Genomic DNA, 24547 nt, shown 5'->3' with positions numbered 1-24547 from the left:
TTCGAAACCCCGTTCGCTTACCAGACGCTCCACATGAGACCGATGATCTGGTGGAATCCTACGGGATGCACTGCCGATATCTATGACTGCATAAGTAATCCCATTCCTGATGTGCTTCCTTGCCACTCTGGCGTAAGGCGGCGGCTCCTTACCTATCTCAGCGATCATCTTTCACTTCCGTGCTTGCTGTGGCGTCCATTTGTATGTCACAATGCTATCATTCCTGTTTCGACTTTGTCTAGCTTTGCAAGACACTGTCTTGAGTCTCCATTGCGCAAGAGCTGGCTTAGTCTTCCCAGAGTGGTGGAAGCTCTTTTTCTTCTTTAGCGTCTTAGCTGTGTTATGCTCTTCGAGAGATCTGATTCTCTTTCCAGCTTCCGTAGTGCCTCGAAGTTCTATCCCTTCCAACATCCTGCGCTTTCGTCCGTTTGTGCTATTGGTCCATGCTCCTCTGTCTTTTTCGTCGTGCCTCGTATTGTTATTTTGAGAAAGCTTCATTTGGGAGCTTTTTGGTAATGATTCAAAATTTTTCAAAATTGAAACAATTGATTACTGAACTGATCAGCCCATGAGTAAGAAATGAATGAACAGATTTAACGCAATCTGTTCGAGTTTTAAGCATCAGAATAAACGCAAGAAGAGCTAGATTGTCACGAGAGTTCCAGCGTGCGTTGCAGCTGTTTGGGATCTGGTTAAAATTTAAAAAAGGGAATTCACTCCACTCAGTGAAGTGACGGAAGACACGAGTGAGGTGGAAGAGTAGCTTCATGTCGTCTCTCCATCCACCTGTTTCCTTATTCTGAGTTTTACCATTTCTGAAGGCTGCTTTCAATTCATCATAATTGCCTACACAAAGAAGAACTCAATGTTTACTCATCTAGTCGACCCATATAGGTCATCGTCCGTGGCAACGCGATCCAGCACACGTTGCCGGCAACTGAAAAACTTAAGCGTGGTGTGACCTTTCTCTTCAAACATTTGCTGCAGTCGACCAAAAACGCCTGTCTTTTTGCCGGTATTCACGCTTGTTAAACTCATCTAGCACATTTTGGATTGTTTGATATTTTCATTCTTTTAATTTGAGCGCAGTCAACTTAATTTCTTTGGATTCATTCTTGTGGATCATGGCCTGATATTCAACTCTCTTAAGGGGTTGGCCGTCAAATGCTACACTTCTCCAGATAAAAGTACTCCTTCACACGAACAGCTTCCTTGTATATAGCCTTGTGGATTCCTGACTGACGTTGGATGGTAATCCTCCCAAGGACTATCTGAACAGTTGTCGAATGAGTGCGTGCTACTTTTGGAACAATCAAGTATCGCTGAGTTGGTAAGTGTGGAAACAGTCGCTCCGATTTTCCTCTTTTGCTTGGTTGGGTTGGTGGTATTGGCAGGTTTGCCCCTGGATTAGCCAGGGCGCGTTGGCTATTCCAAAATGATCTATCATCAATTTCCACGTGTGTGTTGCAAATTTTTCAAAACTTCCAAATTAATGGCCCCATGAATGTGGTTTCCCAAAGGTAGCCAACGGAAAAGCACATCAATAAAATGTGCCTTCACTTAGTGGATTTCTCTAGAGGGAGAAATTCTTATCCGATTTGGATAACATTTTGCAAACCGGGGTCTTTTATGACCTCCAACAGTTTGTAAAGTATCAATTGGTCCATTACCGTTTATAGCACCCCTAATAAACCGATCGCCCGATTGTACTTCTTGAGCCGCTAGAGTTCGCAATTCTCATCCGATTTGGGTGAAATTTTGCGTAATTTCTCCTAGCACCTTCAACTCTCATATAATCCGACCTCCCGATTTTACTTCCTAAGCGTCTAGAAAGCGCAATTATTATTTGACTTGAAATTTTGCATAAAGAGTCCTCCAACAACCTCTAACATCCATGCCAAGTATGGCATGTATATAAACAAGCCGACTTTACTTATTTTTAAACATAAACCGGAAGCAATTCCTAACCAAATTAAAAAAAAGAAATCAAGTACAAAATCAGTAAGTTCGACCATGCCGACTATATCTATATGGGCCGATTTGGATCATATTCGGTTCATGTATCGAGAAGTGTATATGAGGCACAGTTTAAAACTTCAAGGAAATCAGGTTATAAATGAGGGTTTTTTGACTTAAGATCCCAGCTCTGCAGATCGGTCCATATGGCAGCTATATCGAAATATGGTCTGATATGAACCATACGCGGGTCGTATATCGGATGACCTCCTTGTTCCAAATTTATATCAAAGGTCCGATGGTCCCCGATCTGGTCTAAATTTAGTTCGGACATTGAGAAATCTAGTCAAACTCATTGCTCTAAATTTCAACGAAATATGAAAATACGGCTTTTTATGGGCTTAAGCCCCTAAATCGGTGGATCGGTCTATTATGTAGCTATATCTAAATATGGTCCGATCCTGCCTATGTTCAGGTCGAATAACGCGAAGCCTAGTGTAACTCACTGTTTCAAATTTAAGCGAAATGGAGTAACAAATTGGGCTTTTATTGGTTTAAGACTCTTAATCGGCAGATCGGTCTATATGGCAACTATATCTTTATATAATATAATCGATCTGCACCAAACTCGTTGCAGATGTCGACAGGATGTCACTGTTCTAAACTTTAACAAAATCGAGTGATAAACACACCCTTAAATCGATGGATTGGTCAATATAACAGCTGTATCTAATTATGACCCGAAATGGACCATTTTCGGTTCGGATATCAGTGGTCTTAGTACAACTCACGGTTTATAATTTCAACGAAATCGTATAATAAATGTTTCATTTTAGGGCTTGAGACCCTAAACCGAGAGATCGGTCTATATGGCAGCTATATCTATATAAGATCCGATTTTGCTCGTCCAAGAACTTAACCTGCGTATAACCAAAATACGAACCTGTGCCTCACTTTAGCTCAATATCTCAATTTTTAAAGCCTGTAGCGTGTTTACAACAGGCGGACAGATTTTTTTAGTTTCTGCCTATAAAAAGAATTGGACAAATGCAATCAATGGTGGATTGTATACAAGATTCGGCCCTGCCGCACTTTGCTTGTTTTCTCTTGTTTTGACTTTAAGACAAAACTTTTTAAAACGACGAAAGACTCACTTAGACTTTTTCGTCCACTGTGATCCCAGTGGAACAGAAGAAGCCCAACAACTTGCGGTTGTTCACATCCGCTAAATCAGACAGGTTCTCAAGGAAATGACAACCTAAAGTGGAATTCCTACTGGCTGCTAGTGCGGGAAATACACACACAGAAGATGTTCTAAAGTCTCTTCTTCTTTGATGTTATGTAGTCTCTTCTTCTTCGATGTCCCGAAAGCTTCTGCAAAAGTCGTTAAGTCGTTGCTGGCAACCTTCAGTTTGTCAGTATGTTTTCCGATTAGACAGTGACCTGTCATGACGGACACAACGACTGAGACGTCTGTTCTAGCCAGTGACAGCAAAGCGGTAGACCTTTACAAATCTAGATAAGGCCACGTAGTTTTGGAATGCTCACAGCCCCATCTTTGTGACCAACTATCATTCGTTATCCTTCGGGGCAGGTCCTGAAAACTTAGCTTTCGTATCGCTAGAGCCATGCCCACAGACTCCAGTTTCCCTGGAATGTGTAAGGTAGTTCCTAGAATCGCAAGTTCGTCCGCTTTACAATTCGTTGGGATATCTCTGTGGCCTGTCACACAGAACAGGTGAATCTTGAGCTGTTCAGCTTGTCTCGTCAAAAGATCTGCGACAGTTGAGGTCGGGTTTTGTGTTCAGAAATACGTTCTCCAGTAATTTAATGGCTGCCTGGCTGTCTGAGAGGTTATTTATGCCAGTCGTTATGACATTATATCTTAGCCATTCCACCGCTTTCTTAATTGCGGTGGGATGGCTAATTGTATTGCTTAATTGCATTATATCTTATCCGCTTGATATACACTCATGTTAATTTTGCCAAAATAACAAGTTCGTAAACAAAAAAAATGTGTGTTTTAAGGATTTTTATTTTGTCGAATCGGGTGGGTTTTGAGATTGGAAACCGCTCCGCTCCAGGTTCGCTTCCTACTGTTGTCTGCCACTCTGTTGTCCGATCGAGAAATTGGGCAAAAAATATTTTCTATTTGTATAGACCGAAAACCATATTCCGGAAGATCGGTCAATATGACAGCTATACCCAAATATGGTCCGATCTTTACCATATACGGCAGAGATATCGAGGGTTCCAATACATTATTAGCGATATCCTGTAATAAATCGTCCATTTAGGAGGCCCAAGAATGGAGAGATGGGTCTATGTGGGAACTATATACACATATACACGATCTGGACCATATTTGGCCGAGATATGTATTGGTCTGATAAAATATAATGTATCACATTAATGCGAAATTGGGTGATAAATGTTACTTTTAGGGGTCTAATATCTTAATATCGGATAATATGTAGAATTGTAATGCGGCTCTAATTTCTGCAAAACAATGACCAGCACAAAACCATTCATTGATGACTGAATATTCATTGGTCGTGAACACTGAACCCACATGATGTAGTATTTCAAGACTACTGAAGAGCGAGACACAGAAAATAGAGTGAAACGAACATGTTGCTGTTGCGAAGATAATTTTGAAAAACAACCACCATTCATGTTTGGGAGAATTTTTATCTCGAATTCATCGCCGCTACAGTGAGATATGAGAAATTACTCGCTGTAAATGAAAGCGTCTCGCTGTCATTTTCAAAATGTGAACTGATCACACAAATCGTTTTTAGGCGTATGTGTGTGTGTTTACCGATGCTTTTGCCAAATTAACCACGTTGCCTTCGTAGGAATTTCGTACTACGAAAGCAGACGACAAGAAAAATAGTACTTTATCTGATGCAAAATGTACCCGAATACATGCATTGTACAACGTACACTCACTGGAATCCGAATCAATCTATCTTTCTTTTTGCTGAACGGCTCATTTTATGCATTCACTCATCTCGTTACTTGGTGTCTTGTTTATTTGTTTTACTCATGTCTCAATTGTCTCATACAAAGTTGTATTTTTAAGCAAAGAGTTCAATTCTAGAAATATTCTATGATTGTTTGTGTGTCTTGAAAGCAGAAATGAATAATCTTGAGAAGACCTTTGCTGCGAAATCGAGTCTCTTTATTGGGACTTAACCTTAAATCGTGAGATCGGTCTATATGGCATCTATATCGGAATATGGCCTGATCAAGACCTTCTTCGACAAGGATTTGTAGGACTCTAATATAACAAACAATTATGGCAAATGTAAGTTTTATGTGGTCATGACATTAAATCGGGAGATCGATGTATATAGTAGCTGTACGTGAATGTAACGCTATTCACTTCATTTATGTATTGATAGTTCTAGCCAAATTTTATATATTTTTCATTGGGGCCTGGCAATGCCTTGGATTTACGCATATAGAGTAAATTTGTTTTTCAGCTATAACCGTGTCTCCTTGCTTAAAAATAGAATTATTATCAAATTTCAGCGAAACCTAAATCGCCAGATCGGTCTATATGACAGGTATATCCAAATATAGTCCGATTAACCTTAACCTGCGTATAGAAGAAATACTAGTCTGTAAAAAATGTCAACTCAATATTTTAATTTTTAATTTCATCTTGTCTTAGAAGTTTACGACGGTCAAAAATATATAGAAACTCTGTAGGGTCGGAAATGGATATTTCGATGTGATGCAAACGGAATGATGAAATGGATATACCCCTATCCTATGGTAAAATGCAAATCTTGTCCATGAATATTCCACTAAGGAACAGGGGCAAACTTCTCACATACCAATGAGTGCAGTCCGATTCAAGTTTAAGCTCAATGATGAGGGGCCTCCTTTTTATCGAGTTGAGTCCGAACGGCTCTTTGGAGAGAAGTTATTACACGGCATAGTCCCTCACAAATGTTGCCGTCATTGGGAGGGGAAAACCACCGCTGAAAATTTTATTCAGCGTCAAAGGCGGACATGCTAACCTCTGCGCTTCAGTGGCCTTCTATCCTACGATGGTATAAAAATAAAAACATCGTACGTTGGATGCTTTTTAGATGAAAAAGCTGGAAAATTTTTGAAAGAGCGTGAATTTTTGAATAAAAGCCGAATTTAGCGATATTGGAAAGAACAGCGGGATTGACATTAAAAAAGCGGTATAATCACGCAAAGAACGGCATAGATAATCACCTTGGTTGACTTCCAAAGTTAGTTAGTTGTTTTGTATTCGAACAATATATACTGTTTCAAAATGCCGCGGTAATAAATGTGTACATTGTACACTATAAAAAAAGCAACCACATAACAAATTAAAAATCGACTTCAAATACGAAATTAATTAATAAAAAAATTAGTGAAATTTTCTTATTAATTTTTTAATTGATCCAATTAAAAATTATTTAAATTTCCAATTAATTTTTAATAGGATCAATTAAAAAATTTGATTGAAAACATTAAAGATATGCAAGTTATATTAAAATTTTTGCGAAAAGCTCGCTGTATAGGGCGCACTCTCGATTTCGGTGCAGTGTTTGTTGATGTTGCTAATTGCAAATTTTGCCCATGAACTTTCCACTAAGGGACAGGGGCAAACTTCTCACACACCAATGAGTGCAGTCCGATTCAAGTTTAAGCTCAATGATGAGGGGCCTCCTTTTTATCGAGTCGAGTCGAGTCCGAACGGCGTGCCGCAGTGCGACACCTCTTTGGAGAGAAGTCTTTACAAGGCATAGTACCTCACAAATGTTGCCAGCTTAGGAGGGGATTGTTGGCATAGATTTGCTCAAATGTAGGACTTATGGGTCTTAAAATACTTTTTATTTGTCATTGGATGCTTAAATAAAAACAAAGGCTACATTGCAGAAATGCAAAGAAAATTATTGTTTCTCCAATTGTAAAAGAAAAAGGAGCGAGGCGGGTTAGTTCTATCTACTGACATATTCTAACAGTAATTAATATCTTGTTATAATAGTATATCTATGAATTACACACGCTGAGGCAGTAACCCCAACGGATACCTAATCTATTTGGAATGTGTCATAAGCCGTTATGACATTGAAGTGCGTATGTTATTCATAAATAAGATCAGAATTGCGTCTATCGACAAACTAGCCGAAATACGGTTTGTATGGGAGTTTTATTTCTTAAATAGAAAGTATTTTACAATATTTCAAGTGGCTACACTTTTTTGATAGTACGCGAAACAATATGCATTTTAGTCATATTTGGAATTGCAAACAAATTTCAATATTTATTCAATAACATTTTTAATTTAAAAATGTTAAGATTCATAGAAAAAAAGATTAGGTTCAATTAAAATAATGATTGAGTTAATTAATTTTTTATTTGAATATGGCAATAAAGTCAAACACAAGCTTAATTTAAAACGAGCGTAGTTTAAAAAAGTACTGATTCAATTAAAAAAATTTATTGAATCTGATCATTTTTTAATTGAAAATTGTCTAAATTTCAATCACGATTGTAATTGAAAAAAATCCGGATTCAAAAAAAAAAGAAGATTAGTTCAATTAATTTTTTAATTGAAAACGTTTTCATTGTCAACTAATTGAAATATTTTTCGCCGCATATATCTATGTGCTAGCATCAGTTTTATTGTTGATGGTTTATCATTTTTTGTTTTTTTATACCCTCCACCATAGGATGGGGGTATACTAATTTTGTCATTCTGTTTGTAACACCTCGAAACATGCGTCTGAGACTCCATAAAGTATATATATTCTTGATCGTCATGTTATTTTAAGTCGATCTAGCCATGTCCGTCCGTCTGTCTGTCGAAAGCACGCCAACTTTCGAAGGAGTAAAGCTAGCCGCTTGAAATTTTGCACAAATACTTTTTATTCGTGTAGGTCGGTTGGTATTGTAAATGGGCCAAATCGGTCCATGTTTTGATATAGCTGCCATATAAACCGATCTTGGGTCTTGACTTCTTGAGCCTCTAGAGGGCGCAATTCCCGTCCGATTTGACTGAAATTTTGCACGTGGTGTGTTGTTACTTCCAACAACTGTGTTAAGAATGATTCAAATCGGTTCATAATCTGGTATAGCTGTCATATAAACCGATCTTATATCTTGACTTCTTGAGCCAATAGAGCGCGCAATTCTCATCCGATTTGCCTGAAATTTCATGACCTTCAACATACGTGTCGAATATGGTCTGAATCGATCAATAGCTTGATACTGCTCCCATATAAACCTATCTCCCGATTTTGCTTGTTGAGCCCCTACAAGACGCAATTCTTATCTGAATGAATTGAAATATTTCACAACGACTTTTACAATGTTCAGCATTCATTTATGGTCTGAATCGGACTATAATTTGGTAGAGCTCCAATAGCATAAGAGTTCTTATTCTATATTCTTTGTTTGCCTAAAAAGAAATACCCCGCATAGAACTTGACAAATGCGATCCATGGTGGAGGATATATAAGATTTGGCCCGGCCGAAATTAGCACGCTCTTACTTGTTTATTCTTAAGGCTATAGATACATATATCCTTACAGACTAATATAAACATACACGTATACAAACAACATTGGTATTTAACTAGGATTTAAGTAAAGTATAATAGATAGATAGATACTCATTTCTTTTTAATGAGTATCTATCTTTAGTAAGATCAAAAAGGTGATAATATTTATTAAACTCTAAACGAATTCGACGAAAAGGATCATTATTCGCAAAATCACTTTGATGATATTGAATATTAAGCAGTTGAAAATTTCTCGTTGGTCTTGAAGCTGGCTGAACAAAAATTCGGACTTCAAATTCCCGTGAAAAACATTTGAGATGAAAGTGATGTTCAACATATTCCTGTGGCTACTGAGAGTAGGGAGCTTTATTAAATTTTATCTAAACGTATAAGAAGGAATTGCTTGATAATTCCAGCCACGATTACGAAGGTAAAATAGTAGAAATTGTTTCTGTACTGACTCAATTTTATTTCAGTGAATGTTATAAATAAGAATCCCCGAAATGTACATTCTGAACACGTCCAGATAAGTGAGAATTAAACCAATTTAATAATAAAGGAGAAAACCCGATTTTACCGAGCTTAAACAAAAGTAGGCCATGATTGACTTTATCGAACACCATACGAAAGTCGGTATATATAGCATCAGTCTGTTTCCTCTGCCTAAATTCGTCATTGACAAGAGTTACTAACTGTAAAACATTTGTAACTGTAGATCGAGCTTTTCGAAACCCGCGTTGCGCATCTGAATTAATTGAAGCAACTTGATGGGAGATGTTATCAGTCATAATCTTTTCAAGAAGTTCTGGTATAGTACTTAACTTTGCAATGCCTCTATAATTTGATACATGGAACCTACTTCCAGATTTAAATAGGATTTCTTCCATAGTTCAGGTACAAGGCCTAATTTTATAGATCTATTGAAAATCTCGGTTAACGGAAATTTAAGGTGATCATTAGGGCCTGGTTTAAAAGACCATTTAAGGGATTTCAAGTTCTTAGAAACGGTATCAATAGTTATTTGAGGCATACTTATTAAAGAGGATTGACGAATCTCGTACGGATATTCTGAGTTGATATTATACATACATCTTATCAGAATATGTCGAGGCAAAAAACATTTCCAAACATCTCACAAATTTCTTTATTTCCTTCGGCGACTAGTGAACCATGTTCAATGGATTAAGAAGACTGCAACATCTTCGCTTCGAATTAACAATTTTATAAAATTTTTTTGGATTTGATTTCACTCGTTGCTTCATGGAGCATAAATAATTACGGAAGGCAATATTATTTTCGGTTTTATATTCCGACCTAGAAATTGAATGCATGGAAAAATCCAGAACCAGACAATTTATATTCCTTAAATAATTTGGTTTTTCTATCTTAAGTTTAAGTTTATTTGCTCGCATAGTAGTTAATAAAGGACAACAAATTTGAACATGTTTTGGTAGTATCTTCATAAATAAAAACTAATTGACATTGTTTAACATTTCATAAGAATAAATGTTTGTATTGCATTGCGTATATGCCCCATCCTTCCATATCTTAACAGAGCCCATATTTGCTTTGTTGGGGTATTTTGCATGTATACGAAAACACCGCACCGTGAGGCATGGTTCCACCATTGCACTGCTCAGTAATCTTTAGTGGCAAAGTAATCCGAAGAGGCTTCTGGAAAAGCCAAAATCGCGAACACTGTAGTTTGCCCAATGTAATCGCAAAAACAGATGGATGAACAGAGGGTACGTCTCCAAAGTGTGTCCTGCAATACGCACACATTGAAAGGTTGCTCTTTGACAATTAAGGATTACTGAGTAACGGACTTTGGCTATTGTGTGAGTTGTTTTTCTCTAGATGGTCTTTTTGCGTAGAGATGGTACTCTAATATGATCCAACGTTCGTCTCAAAGAGGCATGCTTCTATCATTGCCGAGCTCACTAATAAAGGAGTAGGTGGAAGTATTTAATCTTTTTGAGGCCTAGCAGATTGATGTTGTTTTCGAAATCGCAATCTCCGTAGCCTGGCCAATGCATTTATAGCACACCACATTTTGCCTTTAACTTTGAAAAAGGTTTTTATTTTGCTTTCTATTTCAAATTGAAATAAAAACAAAAACTATTGGCTGCAGCTTAACAGAAAAATCGAACAACAAAATGAAAGAACCAATAAAAAAAGGTCAAACACGGAGTCGTGAGAATTAATATGTAGTAATTTGCTAACGCACAATACGAGCATTTGACAAGATTTAAAAAAAAAAGTATTTTACATTTTTCATACATAGATATTTTCTGATACACATTACACTTATATACATATTTCCTTCACTAAATTACAAAACATGTACAACAAAACATCCTAATGACTATTTATTTACACTTACATATTTCATACATATGCTACTTCCATTATAACACCTCCTCTGTAACATTATGTGCTTAATTGGTCGGAAATTTACATTCTAATACTAACATCCTAAAAGGTGTGCAATCTACTGCAAAACTAAGTTCATCTGGATGTGGTATTACAGACACCTCGGTCGGACCAGCATCAGTGATGGTTGGCAATTTAGTACAAGGAAACCGACTGGCAATCGCCCAGGGACGTGATCTTGGTTTATCAGAGGATAACGAACGCAAGGTAATTACTCCCTTTAAACTATCTTTATTATGTTTAAGTCAGATGGTGAATAATGGTCCTAAATATGAAGTGTACATTTGAAAATTCCGTGGTGATGTAATTAACGAACGAACAGTTAGCTGCTTTAGATTTTCAATTTTGACGTCGATAACAAGCATGAACTTTTGTTTTAATGCCACTGTATATTACAATATTCTAAAAATGCCATTCTTGGTCGTCAACAAACTATGGTAATATCAGTACAGGTCCACAACATAAGGTTAGGTTGAAAAGAGGGCAAAGCCAGTAATCGGCTAAAAATCATTTTTAGGAATTTAATTGTTAAAACTTGTGGTCTCATCTCAAATCTTCGTAATAGTTCTATAACTTTGGTGCGCCTAAGGATATTAGGATTTTTGGCAAAATTATTACTTTCCCTAATTAAGCTATTGTATTAAATGTTTTAAACACTTGCTCGTATGTGTGAATGTATTACTTACATACTTTAATTGGCTATGACAGAATATTTGTTCCACTTGCAGAACGTAGCGCCTCGATCTTCTGCGCTCATTCTAAATTCTCTGACACCAAGTTTCAAAGTGTCTCTCACCACATGATCTTTTCATCGGGCTTTTGGTCTTCCCGGTTTGCGTGTACCACCGTGTTTGCCTTCAAAAGACTTCTTTGCTGGAGCTTCTTCATCCATTCTGACAACATGACCTAGCCAACGCAGCCACTGTATACTGATGCGTGCAACTATGCTATCGTCGTCATATAGCTCATACAGCTCGTGGTTCATACGTTGCCTATATTCTCCATTATCGCAAACTGGTCCATATGTTTTACGAAGAATCTTTCTCTCAAATACTCCAAGCACTGCCTCATCTGCTGTTGCCAGTATTATTCTTCGCTTAATCTCAAAACTGGTGTCATTCGTTTCAGTTACGGCGGTGCCGATGTAGATAAAGTTACTGACTGCCTCAAAGTTGTGGTTCCCAACTTTATCCATTTTCTTTATCTGCTCGGTCGTGCAAGGCTTTTGAAACCATCCATTTCATCTTATCTCCATTTACTGCCAGACCCATATTCACTGACTCTCTTTCGATTCTTTCAAAGGCTGCAGTTACTACTTCCGTTGACCGACCTATGATCTCGATGTCGTCGGCATAGGCGAGTAGCATGTGTTCTCTTGTGATTAGTGTGCCATATCTACTCACATCTGCATCTCGTATAATCTTCTTCAACAGGATATTAAAGATATCACACGATAGGCTGTCTCCTTGTCTGAAACCTCGTTTGGTATTAAATGGTTCGGAGAGACTCCTTCCTATTCTTACTGAGGAACGCGTATCAGCAAGTGTCATCCTGCAGAGTCGTATTAATTTTGCAGGGATACCAAACTCAGACATAGCTTGAAATACCTTTGAACGTAAAGGAGTATCGAAGGCGGTTTTGTAGTCAACAAAGAGATGGCAGGTGTTGACTTGACCTTCTCGGGTCTTTCCCAGGATTTGGCGCAGTGTGAATATCTGGTCCACGGTGGATTTACTAAGTCTAGAGCCGCATTAATAGGGCCCAATTATCTCAATACGCTCGAGAGTATCTTGTATGCGATGGGGAGCAGACTTATTCCTCTGTAGTTGGCACCTGTGTGAATGCATTATCTTGATATAAAATGGAACGATTTGTTCATGCTCATTTAATGCTGCATTTAGTGTATTGCGTTGAAGTATATTATGGCGCCATTTCAAATAACATGTTGAAGATTAAACAGAGTGTTGCGTTAAATTTCTTCTCGTATGCTATTCGATCATATTTCCCCGTCCGTTAGAAGCTTTCAGTGATTTTGCTTTTAACACAAATCTGATTATGTTCTACAAAAAATATAAACCCCGCAATACGCTCTGCTCCTTGTATATATGTTTTAATTTTTCCACTCTATTCGAGTTAATCAACTACTCATAACAAGAGTTTTACCCCATATGGATTAGATGTTTTCTCCCAAAGCAGCACGCCAAATTTATTATCTACTTCCTAACTCCTTGCGTGTTTTCAATTATGCCAATGATACATATCGAAAAAAAAACTCTGTCGAATCTTTGTTGAGATACACTAGTATGATTCCTTTTCTTTTCTTTGATGTTTCTTTCTTTTTGGTTCTGATTATCGTTATTTTCATTCAATAAAAAATAATGACATTAAACAAATCGTAGTTGAAAATAAGTAGATTGGATAGAGATTTGCAGACTTCAAATTACCTTATGATTTGGCTTAAGTTACCAATCATATAATTGATGTTGATTTCATATAATTTCATGTTTCTTGTTTGAAAGCAGTACTTTGTAATTGTAATTTTATGGAATGGGCTCTTAGAGGGCTTTTAAATGGGGGTGTGAAGTTAAAGTTGGTTTGAACCAAAAATGGGTAAATTTTTTTTTTATTTCGTCGCTATTTGGAATATATATTAACAAAACAATGAGCAAATTTTATGATTGATGAGGTATGCCGTTGTATCGAGTTCCAGAAATCTCGATAAAAAAATGAATATATTATTTATTTCTTATGTGGTGATCAATTATATGAGGCCTTTTAAGCCTGTAGATTCCATGGCTGTCATCGATGAGGGTAAAAGCAAGGTCATGTGATTCAAATACGCCTCCGGAATACTCTTCCCAATAATATCCAAACTTTAAGTAACGTAAAACAGTTTAAATCTTCGATTTTTAATCAATTTTAATCATTTTAACATATTCAATCTTTTTCTAAACAATTTTAATCAGTTTAACCATTTGTTATATAGGCTAAACAAAAATTTGAGCAAATTTATTTATTTAATTTAACCCCTTTGTTGATACACATTGTTAAAATGCGAAAATGCATATGTATTTAAAACTTACTACATAGTTATTTTATACAATTTATAAACTTTTTTTTCTTTCTCTTTTATTAATTTGATCTCTGAATTTTCATTGCTGCCTTCAATTTGTTAAAATTTAAATATATTACTTAATTTTTACTTTATAACTAAGTTGCAAATCAAAACTGTACGATTACCAGACCCATACTTTATATAAGACAGTCTTTTGTATGGGTATTATCACAATGAAAATAAATACAAAAAAAATAAATAAATAAGCAATAGATTTTAACCCAGAGTAGACTGAAATACGAAAGTGGGCCTATTTAACGCACCACGTTTCCTCAATAAGACGATTTCGATATCTGACAAGGTCAAATATTTAGGTGTGATCTTGGACCGGGAACTGAATTGGAAGTGTCACATTCAGGAGCGTACTGAGAAGGCTCACAGATGTTGGGCACCATGTAGACGGGCCGTAGGCTCGAAATGGGGCCTGAAACCGAGGAAAGTCCATTGGCTCTACAGGAGCGTGAATAAACCAATGCATACTTACGTCTCAGTAGTTTGGTGGAATGCTATGGAGAAAAAGTGCAACATAAGGACCATACAACAGGTTCAGAGAACATGTTGTCTTGGCATAGACGGAGCGATGAGGACTACGCCGTAGTGGGCGCACTGGAGACTATTCTAGATATCCGACCAATTGATATACAGATTAAGTGAGACGCAGCCACTGCGGCTTTGAGACTTAAGGCGATGGGAGAATCGATTGAGGATGGGAGCAGCTCATACTATCGCGGTATAATCGAGGCGACGATAGGAAACCAGGAAGGAAGGGAAAAGCTTTCCGATCGGATATCTGAAATGAATCTTGAAGTCGAGTGCGACTCACTGCTGCCATCGGCACAGTCTTGGATTGACGGAACCCTAGTATTGCTATCTGGAAGATCATGTTACAAGGATGGATCAAAGCTAGAGGACACAGTGGGCCTAGGGGTTTACATTGAAACCCCAGGGACTGAGATCTATTTTAGAATGCCTGACCATAATACGGTCCTGCAGGCGGAGATCCGGACGATCACGGAATGCGTGAAGTGGTGTAGTGCTAACGCAAGGACGTCGATTGTGAACATCTTTACCGACAGTCAAATTTCCATAAGGGCGATAACAATCAGGACGGTAAGGTTTTGCGAACAGCCTTGCAGTGTAAGAAGGAGATTAACGCCTTCTCTGAGGATGGCAAAATCCGCATCGTTTGGGTGCCGAGCCATATTGGAGTAAGGGGAACGAAAGGGCAGACGATTTGGCGGTGAAGGCCAGAGGACTGCCGTCAATAAACTTAGTTAACCCGAAGCCTTTCGGGTCGACGCAGTCCGAGTTAAGGGAGTGGGCGACGAATGCGCATGCAACCATGTGGAACAGCGAAGCGGTCGGTAAGACGGCGAAAATCCTATGGGGGGATCCAGATCGTGAGAGGACGAGGCTATTACTGAATCTGGTATCATAACGGGACACATAGGACTACGAGCTCACTTATGAAAAATCGGTGCGGCAAGTGATAGCATGTGTAGGGCATGCGGGGAAGATGATGAGACGTTGGAGCATTTCCTTTATCATTGCCCGGCTTTCGCGTCCAACAGATACCGGTACTTAGGTGGAGACACAATATCAGACATGAACCAACTTAGGTGAGTGGTATTGAAAACAATAAAGGATTTTGTAAGTAGCACCGAATTCCTTACTTAAAATTTTTTTTTAGAGGTTACTTTATAGTTTTTAGAGCGCACAACAAGCCGATTAACCTAATGCCTCTGGACGTTGTGGCGTGACAAGCTGCTGCGACCAATGCTGTGAGCCAATGGGAGCTTTCCCTTTAGTCATGCGGCGCCTTCGAACATTGTCTTATCCTTGATGCAATGCCCGATGTTCCAGGATTACACCCTACCTGAGCCGCTTTTTGATAAAAATTACTGTGTCACTATTCCTGATAGAAACGATTGGAACCACGATATCCCTGTTAATAGAAGTTACTAAACTGGACGACCTGGATAGACTGAGAAGAGTGTGTGACAACAGTTAAAGTAAAAGTGATATTAAGTGCATTTAAGTGATATTTTGGGTGCATTTGTTTTAACCAGTTTGAGACAGGTTAGACGGAGGAGTTCTTTCAAATCTAGAGAGGATCTGTAAGGTGATGGTCAAGATATCGAAGGGGAAGAAAGGGAGTGTAGGAGGTGGGGGAATGTCGGACGGTGCAAGTAGTACCGATTCGTCTGTGGCCCGTGTTGGACGGGAGGCTAGGATGAGGAAAGAGTCGATGGAGCTATTGTCCAGTTCGAGTGGTGGGGAGGATGGCAAGCGACTTAAGCTAGGTTCGCTTGATGTGGCGGTTGCGAAGGAGAAGGTAGTACCATGTGGTGCCAGGTGGTGAGTGATCTGGCAGCAGAAAGTCAGCTGATGGGATGTCAGCTGGTGCGGTTGATGACGCTGGTGGTAGTGTCAGTGCGGTGGTTGGTGACGGTGATACTGTTGGTGGCGTTGGCAATGATGATGGAGCATCGACTCTGAGGAAGGTAGAGCGGGGGAGTAGGGCCCGTAGGCGGGGTTTTGAACCCTTGGCGAGGCAGGGAGTCACAGTTGGCGAGATGAAGGAGGTGACTGATCCCTTGGTGGAAACGGTGCATGAGGCTGGAGTGAATGGCGCTGTTGCAAAGAAGGTTATCCAGTATGAGGAGTTCCTCATGCGCCTGATGCTGGAGAATGAGGCTTTGAAGGGAAGGTTGTCGGCATTCGAGGCGATGGCTGCTCGCGACGCGTTGGTGGGTGGACGTCCGACTGTGCCGCAGTCGGTGCCTGTTACCCCCGCTGTTAACGCACGCACTGGCACGTTTGTTGCCCCCGTCGCTGCCATCCCGTCTATGTCGGTTGCGAAGCCGGTGGTGAAGGGCAAGGGAAAGGCGGTGGCAACTTCCTCGGAGGTTGTCAAGACGGTGGTAGAGGAGGGTGCTGCCATAACTCCTGACGAGTTCATGGCAGAGTTGTACTCCCTCAACTTAAAGTATACGATGAGCGAGAACGTTTTTGTCGGTCGGTGCGTTTGGCTTCTGCGACTTGGAAGCCTGAGGGTAGCGCTGTTAACGTCACCCTGTGTAGAGATGATCGTGCATCCTTCAAGACTGGAAATAGTCGAGATAGTGGACAGTGTCTGCGAAAAGTGGGAGGTCACCTGGCGTGGACGGTATGACAGGACAAATGTGTAAAAGCATCTGTAAGGCTATACCTGACCATGTCGAGTTGATCCTCACACGATGTGTCGAAGTAGGCTATTTCCCTCGTGCGTGGGAATGTGCTCGTGTCGTTGTCCTTCTGAAATCGCCCGATCCATTGAGTAGCAATCCAAGATCGTATCGGGGCATCAGTCCTCTCCCCGTGGTTGCAAAAGTATTGGAGAGGATAGTGGTGACAAGATGTAGGACGGGCTACGAGGAGGGTACTTCTCCATACCAGTTCGGCTTTCGGGAGGAAAAGAGCACTGTGGATGCCTGGATCCACGTGCAAAACTGTGTGAGAGAGTCAAGCGCCAAATATGTCCTTGTCGATTTCAAAGGCGCGTTTGATTACCTTTCATGGCGTAGTGTACTCACGAGATAAGGCGAAATAGGTTGTCGGCAACTTTCTCTCTGACGTAGTTACTTCTGTGATAGAAGAGCTTGCGTGGTTGGTTCTAGCGATACGGTTTGGAGGGATATTCAGCGTGGCTGCCCTCTGGGGCTCATATGTGCTCATATATGGAACCTCATGATGGATCCCCTGCTGGGACGTCTCGCTGAGTCCTTAAAAATCAGTGCATATGCGGATGACCTGCTCATCTTGGTTGAAGGAAATTCCAGACTTGCTCCGAAAAATCGCAGTGAGCTTGCCATGGGCATTGTGCGCGAATGGAGCGATCTTGGTGTAGATTTCACAGAGGACAAAACCGTGACAATGTTGCTCAAGAGCATCTTGTCACGGAATTGTCCACCCACGATTCGATCTGGTGGAGCTAGCATCAGGAAGGTAGCGCTCGTCTCTTTCAGAGAGAATTTCCTGGTCCATTTGGATCGGGTGAAGGAGTAGCCGGAATGGTTAAGCGTGTTCTGAGAAGTGATTGGGGTCTTGGTCGTCGAGCTATTCGGTCCATATATGGTGGTCTATTTATTGCTTGCGCAACTTATGAAGTGCCTGTAGGGCAGACGACGAGACGACTGTTGCAAGGCTTGGCACCTGCCTGGCCCATGTTGATGCTGCGGCGTTTGCCCATCGTTGTTTCCCGTAGCGTTGATTGTGAGTCCCATGTTGGAGCGGATATGTGTGGCGTGGCCCGTGAGGGCTGCTGTGTCCGATTTGTGTATATCGTTCTGATGTATTATGTTTTTGGTGCATACTTTCGTATGTTGGCTTTAGGTCAGCTTAGGGCGATTCCTTTCTTCCAGGTGACTAGTCTTGAATTGTTTTGGGTTTAGGGTAGTATTTTTTTAGGCTACGAAATCTGACGGGAGACTTTAATCTGGTACCACGGGTGTCAGAAGCCCCTGAAACTTCGGCTCCAGCATGGCAATGATGAGGCCCCGAAGGGAACCAAGTTGGTGGCTGTGGTTTGTACCCAAATATCGGGTAGAGCATAAGCTCGGCGTGGAGTTGCCTTTTCTACCGGGTGCCGTGACCGATAGATCGGAAGGAGTTTAGGGTAGTGCTTCACTCCTAACTAAGGAGATGAATACGTCCAAAATCGTGGGATCAAATTGGTGCTCATGTGTGGATTACCACATGTGGGAGCGTTGGTAGACGCATTGTATTCACCCTTGGGTGCGTATGGAAGCTCATCATGACAGATCTAACGAATCTTGTGAGGATGAACTCCTGGCGAAATCATAAGACGAGGCTAACGCAATAGCGGTGGAAATTCTAAATCGTGACTATGGTCCGGTTTCTACAGATAAACCTCCACCATTGTAAGGCAGCTTCGGCGGCACTACAGTTCCTCCTGGTGGCGGGGGGATTTGACGTGGTTTTTAACCAGGAACCATGGGTGTGTGGAGGAATGGTTCGTGGATTAAGAATTCCGGGATTTTAACTTCTCAAGGGTACGGAGAATAGGAGACACAGAGCCTGTATTCTTGCAAAAAGTAGTCTAAATGTTTTTCTTCTTCCGCCGCTAACCACTGATGATTTAGTAGAAGCCAGCCTTGAAATGAACAAGTCTCATTACTGGCTGGCTTCCCTATATATGGCACACGATTCAGAGATTCCGCCTTCAAACCTTAAGTTGTTGGTTGAAGCTGCTTCTGTAGGGAAGAATAGCCTCATTGTAGGAAGTGATGCTAATGCATATTACCAGATATGGGGAAGTTCGGTGGCCAACAAAAGGGATGAGCTGCTTATTGAATATATTATAAGTTGCAATCTGGCGATTTGTAATAAAGGGGATAAACCGACCTTTATTACCAGGAAAAGGCAGGAGGTACTTTGTATCGGAAGATATAAGTGGAAGAATATGCGATTGGGAAGTGGGAAGTGTTGGATTACTATAGAAAAAATACTTCAGAAGTGATCCCTCTGCTTAACGGAAGAAAGACAGATTGGGACAAATTTGGGCACAAATTCTGCACGTCTATTCCTTCTAGACCAGAAAAGAAAGTGGAAGCTGCGGGGGATATAGACATAGTGGTCAAGCGGAACACGAAGGCCCTGAATGACTCGCTTGTGTCAGCATGTCCTAGTGCAAAGCCAAGGGGCAAACAGCGACCGCCATGGTGGACCGCAGTGCTGGTTGGTCTAAGGAAGGACTGCACAAGAGCACCACCCGATTGGGACATCTATAAGGCTGAGCTAAGAAAATATAAGGCGAGCTGAGAGGCTCAGAACAAATCTTGGGTAGGATTCTGCAACTCCGTGGAGGATACATCTGAGGCCTAAGGCTAAGGAAGATTCTGTTCACGAGACCTATTGCGGTGGGTTATGTTCGGAAGTCAGAAAATGTATGAACAATGTCAAGTGAGGAAACACTAGAATTACTCGTTGATAAACATTTCCCGCGAAATTCTCCAACGGACAACGAGGCGCCAGAAGAGTTTGTCACTGGTATAAATTCGTCGGAGGTTATTGGGGAAATTGTGTTTGAGCCGAAAATTCTGTGGGCGATACGAAGTTTCGACTCCTTAAAGTCGCCAGGCCCTGATGATGTATCACCGGTTGAATTACAAGCTGTGTCGGATGGACTGGTTCCTTGGCTTAGGGTGATATAATTTGCTTGTATCAGCATGTCATATATACCTGTGTGATGGAGGGACACGAAGATCATTTTTAAGGCGAAAGCGAAAAAACCTTACCACACGAAGGCGAAAGACGTTCGTCCTATTAGTTTGTCATCCTTTAAGCTGATGACTCTTGAGAGGTTAATAGAAACATTTCTTAGGACAAAGATCTCTGGATATCGCCCCACGCGGCAGCAGCATGCATATAGTAAAGGCAAATCCACTAAAACAGCCCTTTCACGACCTAGTCGGCTGCATAGAGGGTTCTCTCGCTGTCAAGGAATATATAATGACATTGAAGGTGCTTTCAATAATGTAAAACCGACATCAATCATGAAGGAGTTGGAGTTTCTAGGCATCAACTCTATCGTAAGAAAGTTAATTAATAACTTACTTACTAAAAGATGCATTACGTCAGGCTTGGTATCTGTGGATCTGAAAGGATGGGTCATCAGTGACAATATATTATTGTCTCTGGAAGAAAAATTTGTGAAAGTGGTTGCGTATGCTGATGACGCGGCAATGCCGTTGGGGAAAATTTTCCCAGCACTCTAAGAGATATACTTCAGGAAGCTCTTTGCACATCAGCGAAGTGGGCTATCGAATGTGGTCTGAGTGTAAATTCGTGCAAGACAGAAGTAGTTCTTTTCAGCAGAAGATACAAGTTGCCTATAGTGGCACCTGTCGTTTTGGGAGAAAGAATGTTCCATTTACAGAAAGCGCAAAATATCTGGTTGTTTTGCTAGACAGGAAATTGACCTTCAAATCTAACATTTTGGAGAGGGCAAGAAAAGCAACGCTTGCCCTATACCCCTGCAAGAGAGCCATTGGCAAAATTGGGGGTTTAGACCGTGCGAGATACGTACCCTCACCTTAATAAATAAATCATGTGCCCTCACCCTATTGCAGATGATTATGCTAGCGACGACGATGTCAGCATAATCATGCAGAAATACTTAGAAAAAGGTTACAAGAACGATGACCGACAAACAGCAACGTAAATAAATGGCAAAAGAACGATGATCGACAAACTGCAACGTAAGATTCGATGTAACCTCCGTTACTCTTGAAGAGTCGTCAAAATCAGCTATCGAATGGTGGCAGCTATGAATATCACCATATAGTTGAAGTTTAGTCTTAAGATCAATTTAAAATAGTAAAGTACATACTACCAACCTAAGTTCGGTGGTTTTACTCCTCCTATTATTGGCGCAGTCGTGGTGGTTTATATCTGAAGATAAAAACCTAAAAGAACCCCCTATTGGCAACAATAGTAAAAAACAAGTAAAAGCGTGCTAAGTTCGGCCGGGCCGAAAATTATATACCCTCCACCATGGATCGCATTTGTCGAGTTGTTTTCCCGGCATCTCTTCTTAGGCTAAAAAGGATATAAGAAAAGAGTTGCTCTGCTATTAAAACGATATCAAGATATGGTCTGGTTCGGACCACAATTAAATTATATGTTGGAGACCTGTGTAATATTTCAGCCAATTCGTATAAGAATTGCGCCTATTGGGGCTCACGAAGTAAAATAGAGAGAACGATTTATATGGGACCTGTATCGGGCTATAGACCGATTCAGAACATAATAAACACGTTTGTTGATGGTCATGAGAGGATCCATCGTACAAAATTTCAGGCATATCGGATAATAATTGCGACCTCTAGGGATCAAGAAGTCAAGATCCCAGATAGGTTTATATGGCAGCTATATCAGGTTATGAACCGATTTGAACCTTATTTGACACAGTTGTTGAAAGTAAAAATAAAATACGTCATGCAAAATTTCAGCCAAATCGGATAGGAATTGCGCCCTCTAGAAGCTCAAGAAGCCAAATCCCCAGATCTGTTTATATGACAGCTATATAAGGTTATGGACCGATTTCAACCATACATGGCACAGTTGTTGGATATTATGACGAAATACTTTGTGCAAAAACTCATTCAAATCGGATAAGAATTGTGCCCTCTAGAGGCTCAAGAAGTCAAGACCCAAGATCGGTTTATATGGCAGCTATATCAGGTTATAAACCGATTTGAACCATACTTGGCACAGTTGTTGGGTATCATAACAAAACACGTCGTGCGAAATTCCATTCCAATCGGATAAGAATTGCGCCTTCTAGAGGCTCAAGAAGTCAAGACCCAAGATCGGTTTATATGGCAGCTATATCAGGTTATGGATCGATTTGAACCATACTTGGCACAGTTGTTGGATATCATAACAAAACACGTCGTGCAAAATTTCATTCTGATCGGATAAGAATTGCGCACGCTAGAGGCTCAAGAAGTCAAGACCCAAGATCGGTTTTTATAGCAGGTTATAGACCGATTTGAACCATACTTTGCACAGTTGTTGTATATCGTAAGAAAACACGTCGTGCAAAATTTCATTCCAATCGGATAAGAATTGCGCACTCTAGAGGCTCAAGAAGTCAAGACCCAAGATCGGTTTATATGGCAGCTATATCAAAACATGGACCGATATGGCCCATTTACAATACCAACCGACCTACACTAATAAGATGTATTTGTGCAAAATTTCAAGCGGCTAGCTTTACTCCTTCGGAAGTTAGCGTGCTTTCGACAGACGGACGGACGGACGGACGGACAGACGGACGGACAGACGGACGGACAGACGGACGGACATGGCTAGATCGACATAAAATGTCGCGACGATCAAGAATATATATACTTTATGGGGTCTCAGACGAATATTTCGAGCAGTTACAAACAGAATGACGAAATTAGTATACCCCCCATCTTATGGTGGAGGGTATAAAAAACAAAACAAAAAAAACTGAAAAATCCTTTAAAAAAATGATGCCAAAAAATATCGAAAATTTAACAAAATGTGTGATTGCCAAACAAACAAAAATAAGATTTAAAACATATTTTGTGTTTGTCCAAATTGATTGAAAATTGGTTAAAGCCGGCTGGTTATTGGGATCCTACTGGTCAGTATTGAGTGAGCAGACGACAACGAGGAAATCTGCAGTCAATAAAGTAAGTAATAGCCAACTTTAACAAAAAATACCAGAGCAGGTCGATAGAGAAATAGAGCATTAAAAACAACAACAAATCAAGGAATCGTTTGGTAAAGACAAAACCAGCTGATTTTACGGAATTTTAAGAGAAATAAAGGCAGGAGAATTTCGATAATAACAGAAACATTGTCGACAGCTCAGTGAGTTGATTAGAAGGCAGGAATACGCTATGAATTCAGCTCCAGCAACAACGGCTCAAAATTGAATAGATAGAGCAACAACAACTTCAACAGCAACAATCTCAACCGTTTCAGTTTTTGATGCAACCAAAAGACATTGTCGAGCAATTTCGAAGGATAAAGCCGCTTTATGGAGAACACAATCCAGTCGCTTTTGTGAAGTCCGTTGAAGCAACTTGTGTGGCCAGAACGAATCGCTTCAAAAGTATGCATTTGGAATCATCATCAAAGAGAAGATTACGGAAGACGTTTCACAACGACTTGGCGATCTCGATAATTTATCCTGGAACGATGACAAGGAGAACATTTTTCGGCACCTCCAACCATTTTTTTAATCTTAGGGCTATAGATACATATAACCTTACACACTAATATAAATATGCATATATAGAAACAACATTGATATTTAAATTGGATTTAAGTATTGTATAGTTTTTCTTTTTAATGAGTATCTATCTTCAGTAAGATCGAAAAGGGATACATAATAAGGATCATTATTCGCAAAATCGCGTTGATGATATTGAATATTAAGCAGTTGAAAATTTCTCGTTGGTCTTGAAGGAACGTTAATATTAAGCCGGCTCAACAAAAATTCGGACTTCAAATTCCCGTGCAAAACTGAAAAAATGTTTAACATTTTCCTGCGGCTACTGAGAGTAGGGAGCTTTATTAAATTTAATCTAAACGTATAGGAAGGAAGTGCTTGATAATTCCTGCCACGATTACGAAGATAAAATAGTAGAAATTGTTTCTGTACAGACTCAATTTTGTTTCTGTGAATGGTATAAACCGAATCCCAAATAACAGATCCATATTCAAGTGTTCACAAGTGTTGTGTTCTACAGAAATACATTAATTTACATTTTGAGATATTTAGTTCCATTAAATTTACATTACACCACACACAAAAGTTATCAAGATCGAGTTTTTTTTTTTTTGACGTCGTCAGCATACATTGAGATTAAAGAATTTGTAATAACACAAGGTAAATCATTCATAAATAGATTGGACCCAGATGACTGCCCTGTGGAACACCGGATTTCACAATAATTGACTTA

General features: G+C 39.9%; 1 protein-coding gene across 3 annotated transcripts in view; it reads left to right on the top strand.

Moving 5' to 3' along the window:
- The window catches only part of LOC106091540 (disco-interacting protein 2), a 386680-nt gene that overhangs the window by 275214 nt on the left and 86919 nt on the right, over positions 1–24547 (top strand). For 2 of the 3 annotated variants that reach the window (XM_059361286.1, XM_059361285.1), the window contains exon 10: positions 10974–11131. In XM_059361286.1, the coding sequence (XP_059217269.1) occupies positions 10974–11131 (158 nt within the window). The remainder of the gene's footprint in view (positions 1–10973; positions 11132–24547) is intronic. The other variant, XM_059361287.1, reaches the window with a different exon arrangement.

Source organism: Stomoxys calcitrans, chromosome 1 (genome assembly GCF_963082655.1).
Source record: "Stomoxys calcitrans chromosome 1, idStoCalc2.1, whole genome shotgun sequence".
Lineage (NCBI taxonomy): Eukaryota > Metazoa > Arthropoda > Insecta > Diptera > Muscidae > Stomoxys > Stomoxys calcitrans.
This window is presented reverse-complemented; position numbering and strand designations above follow the sequence as displayed.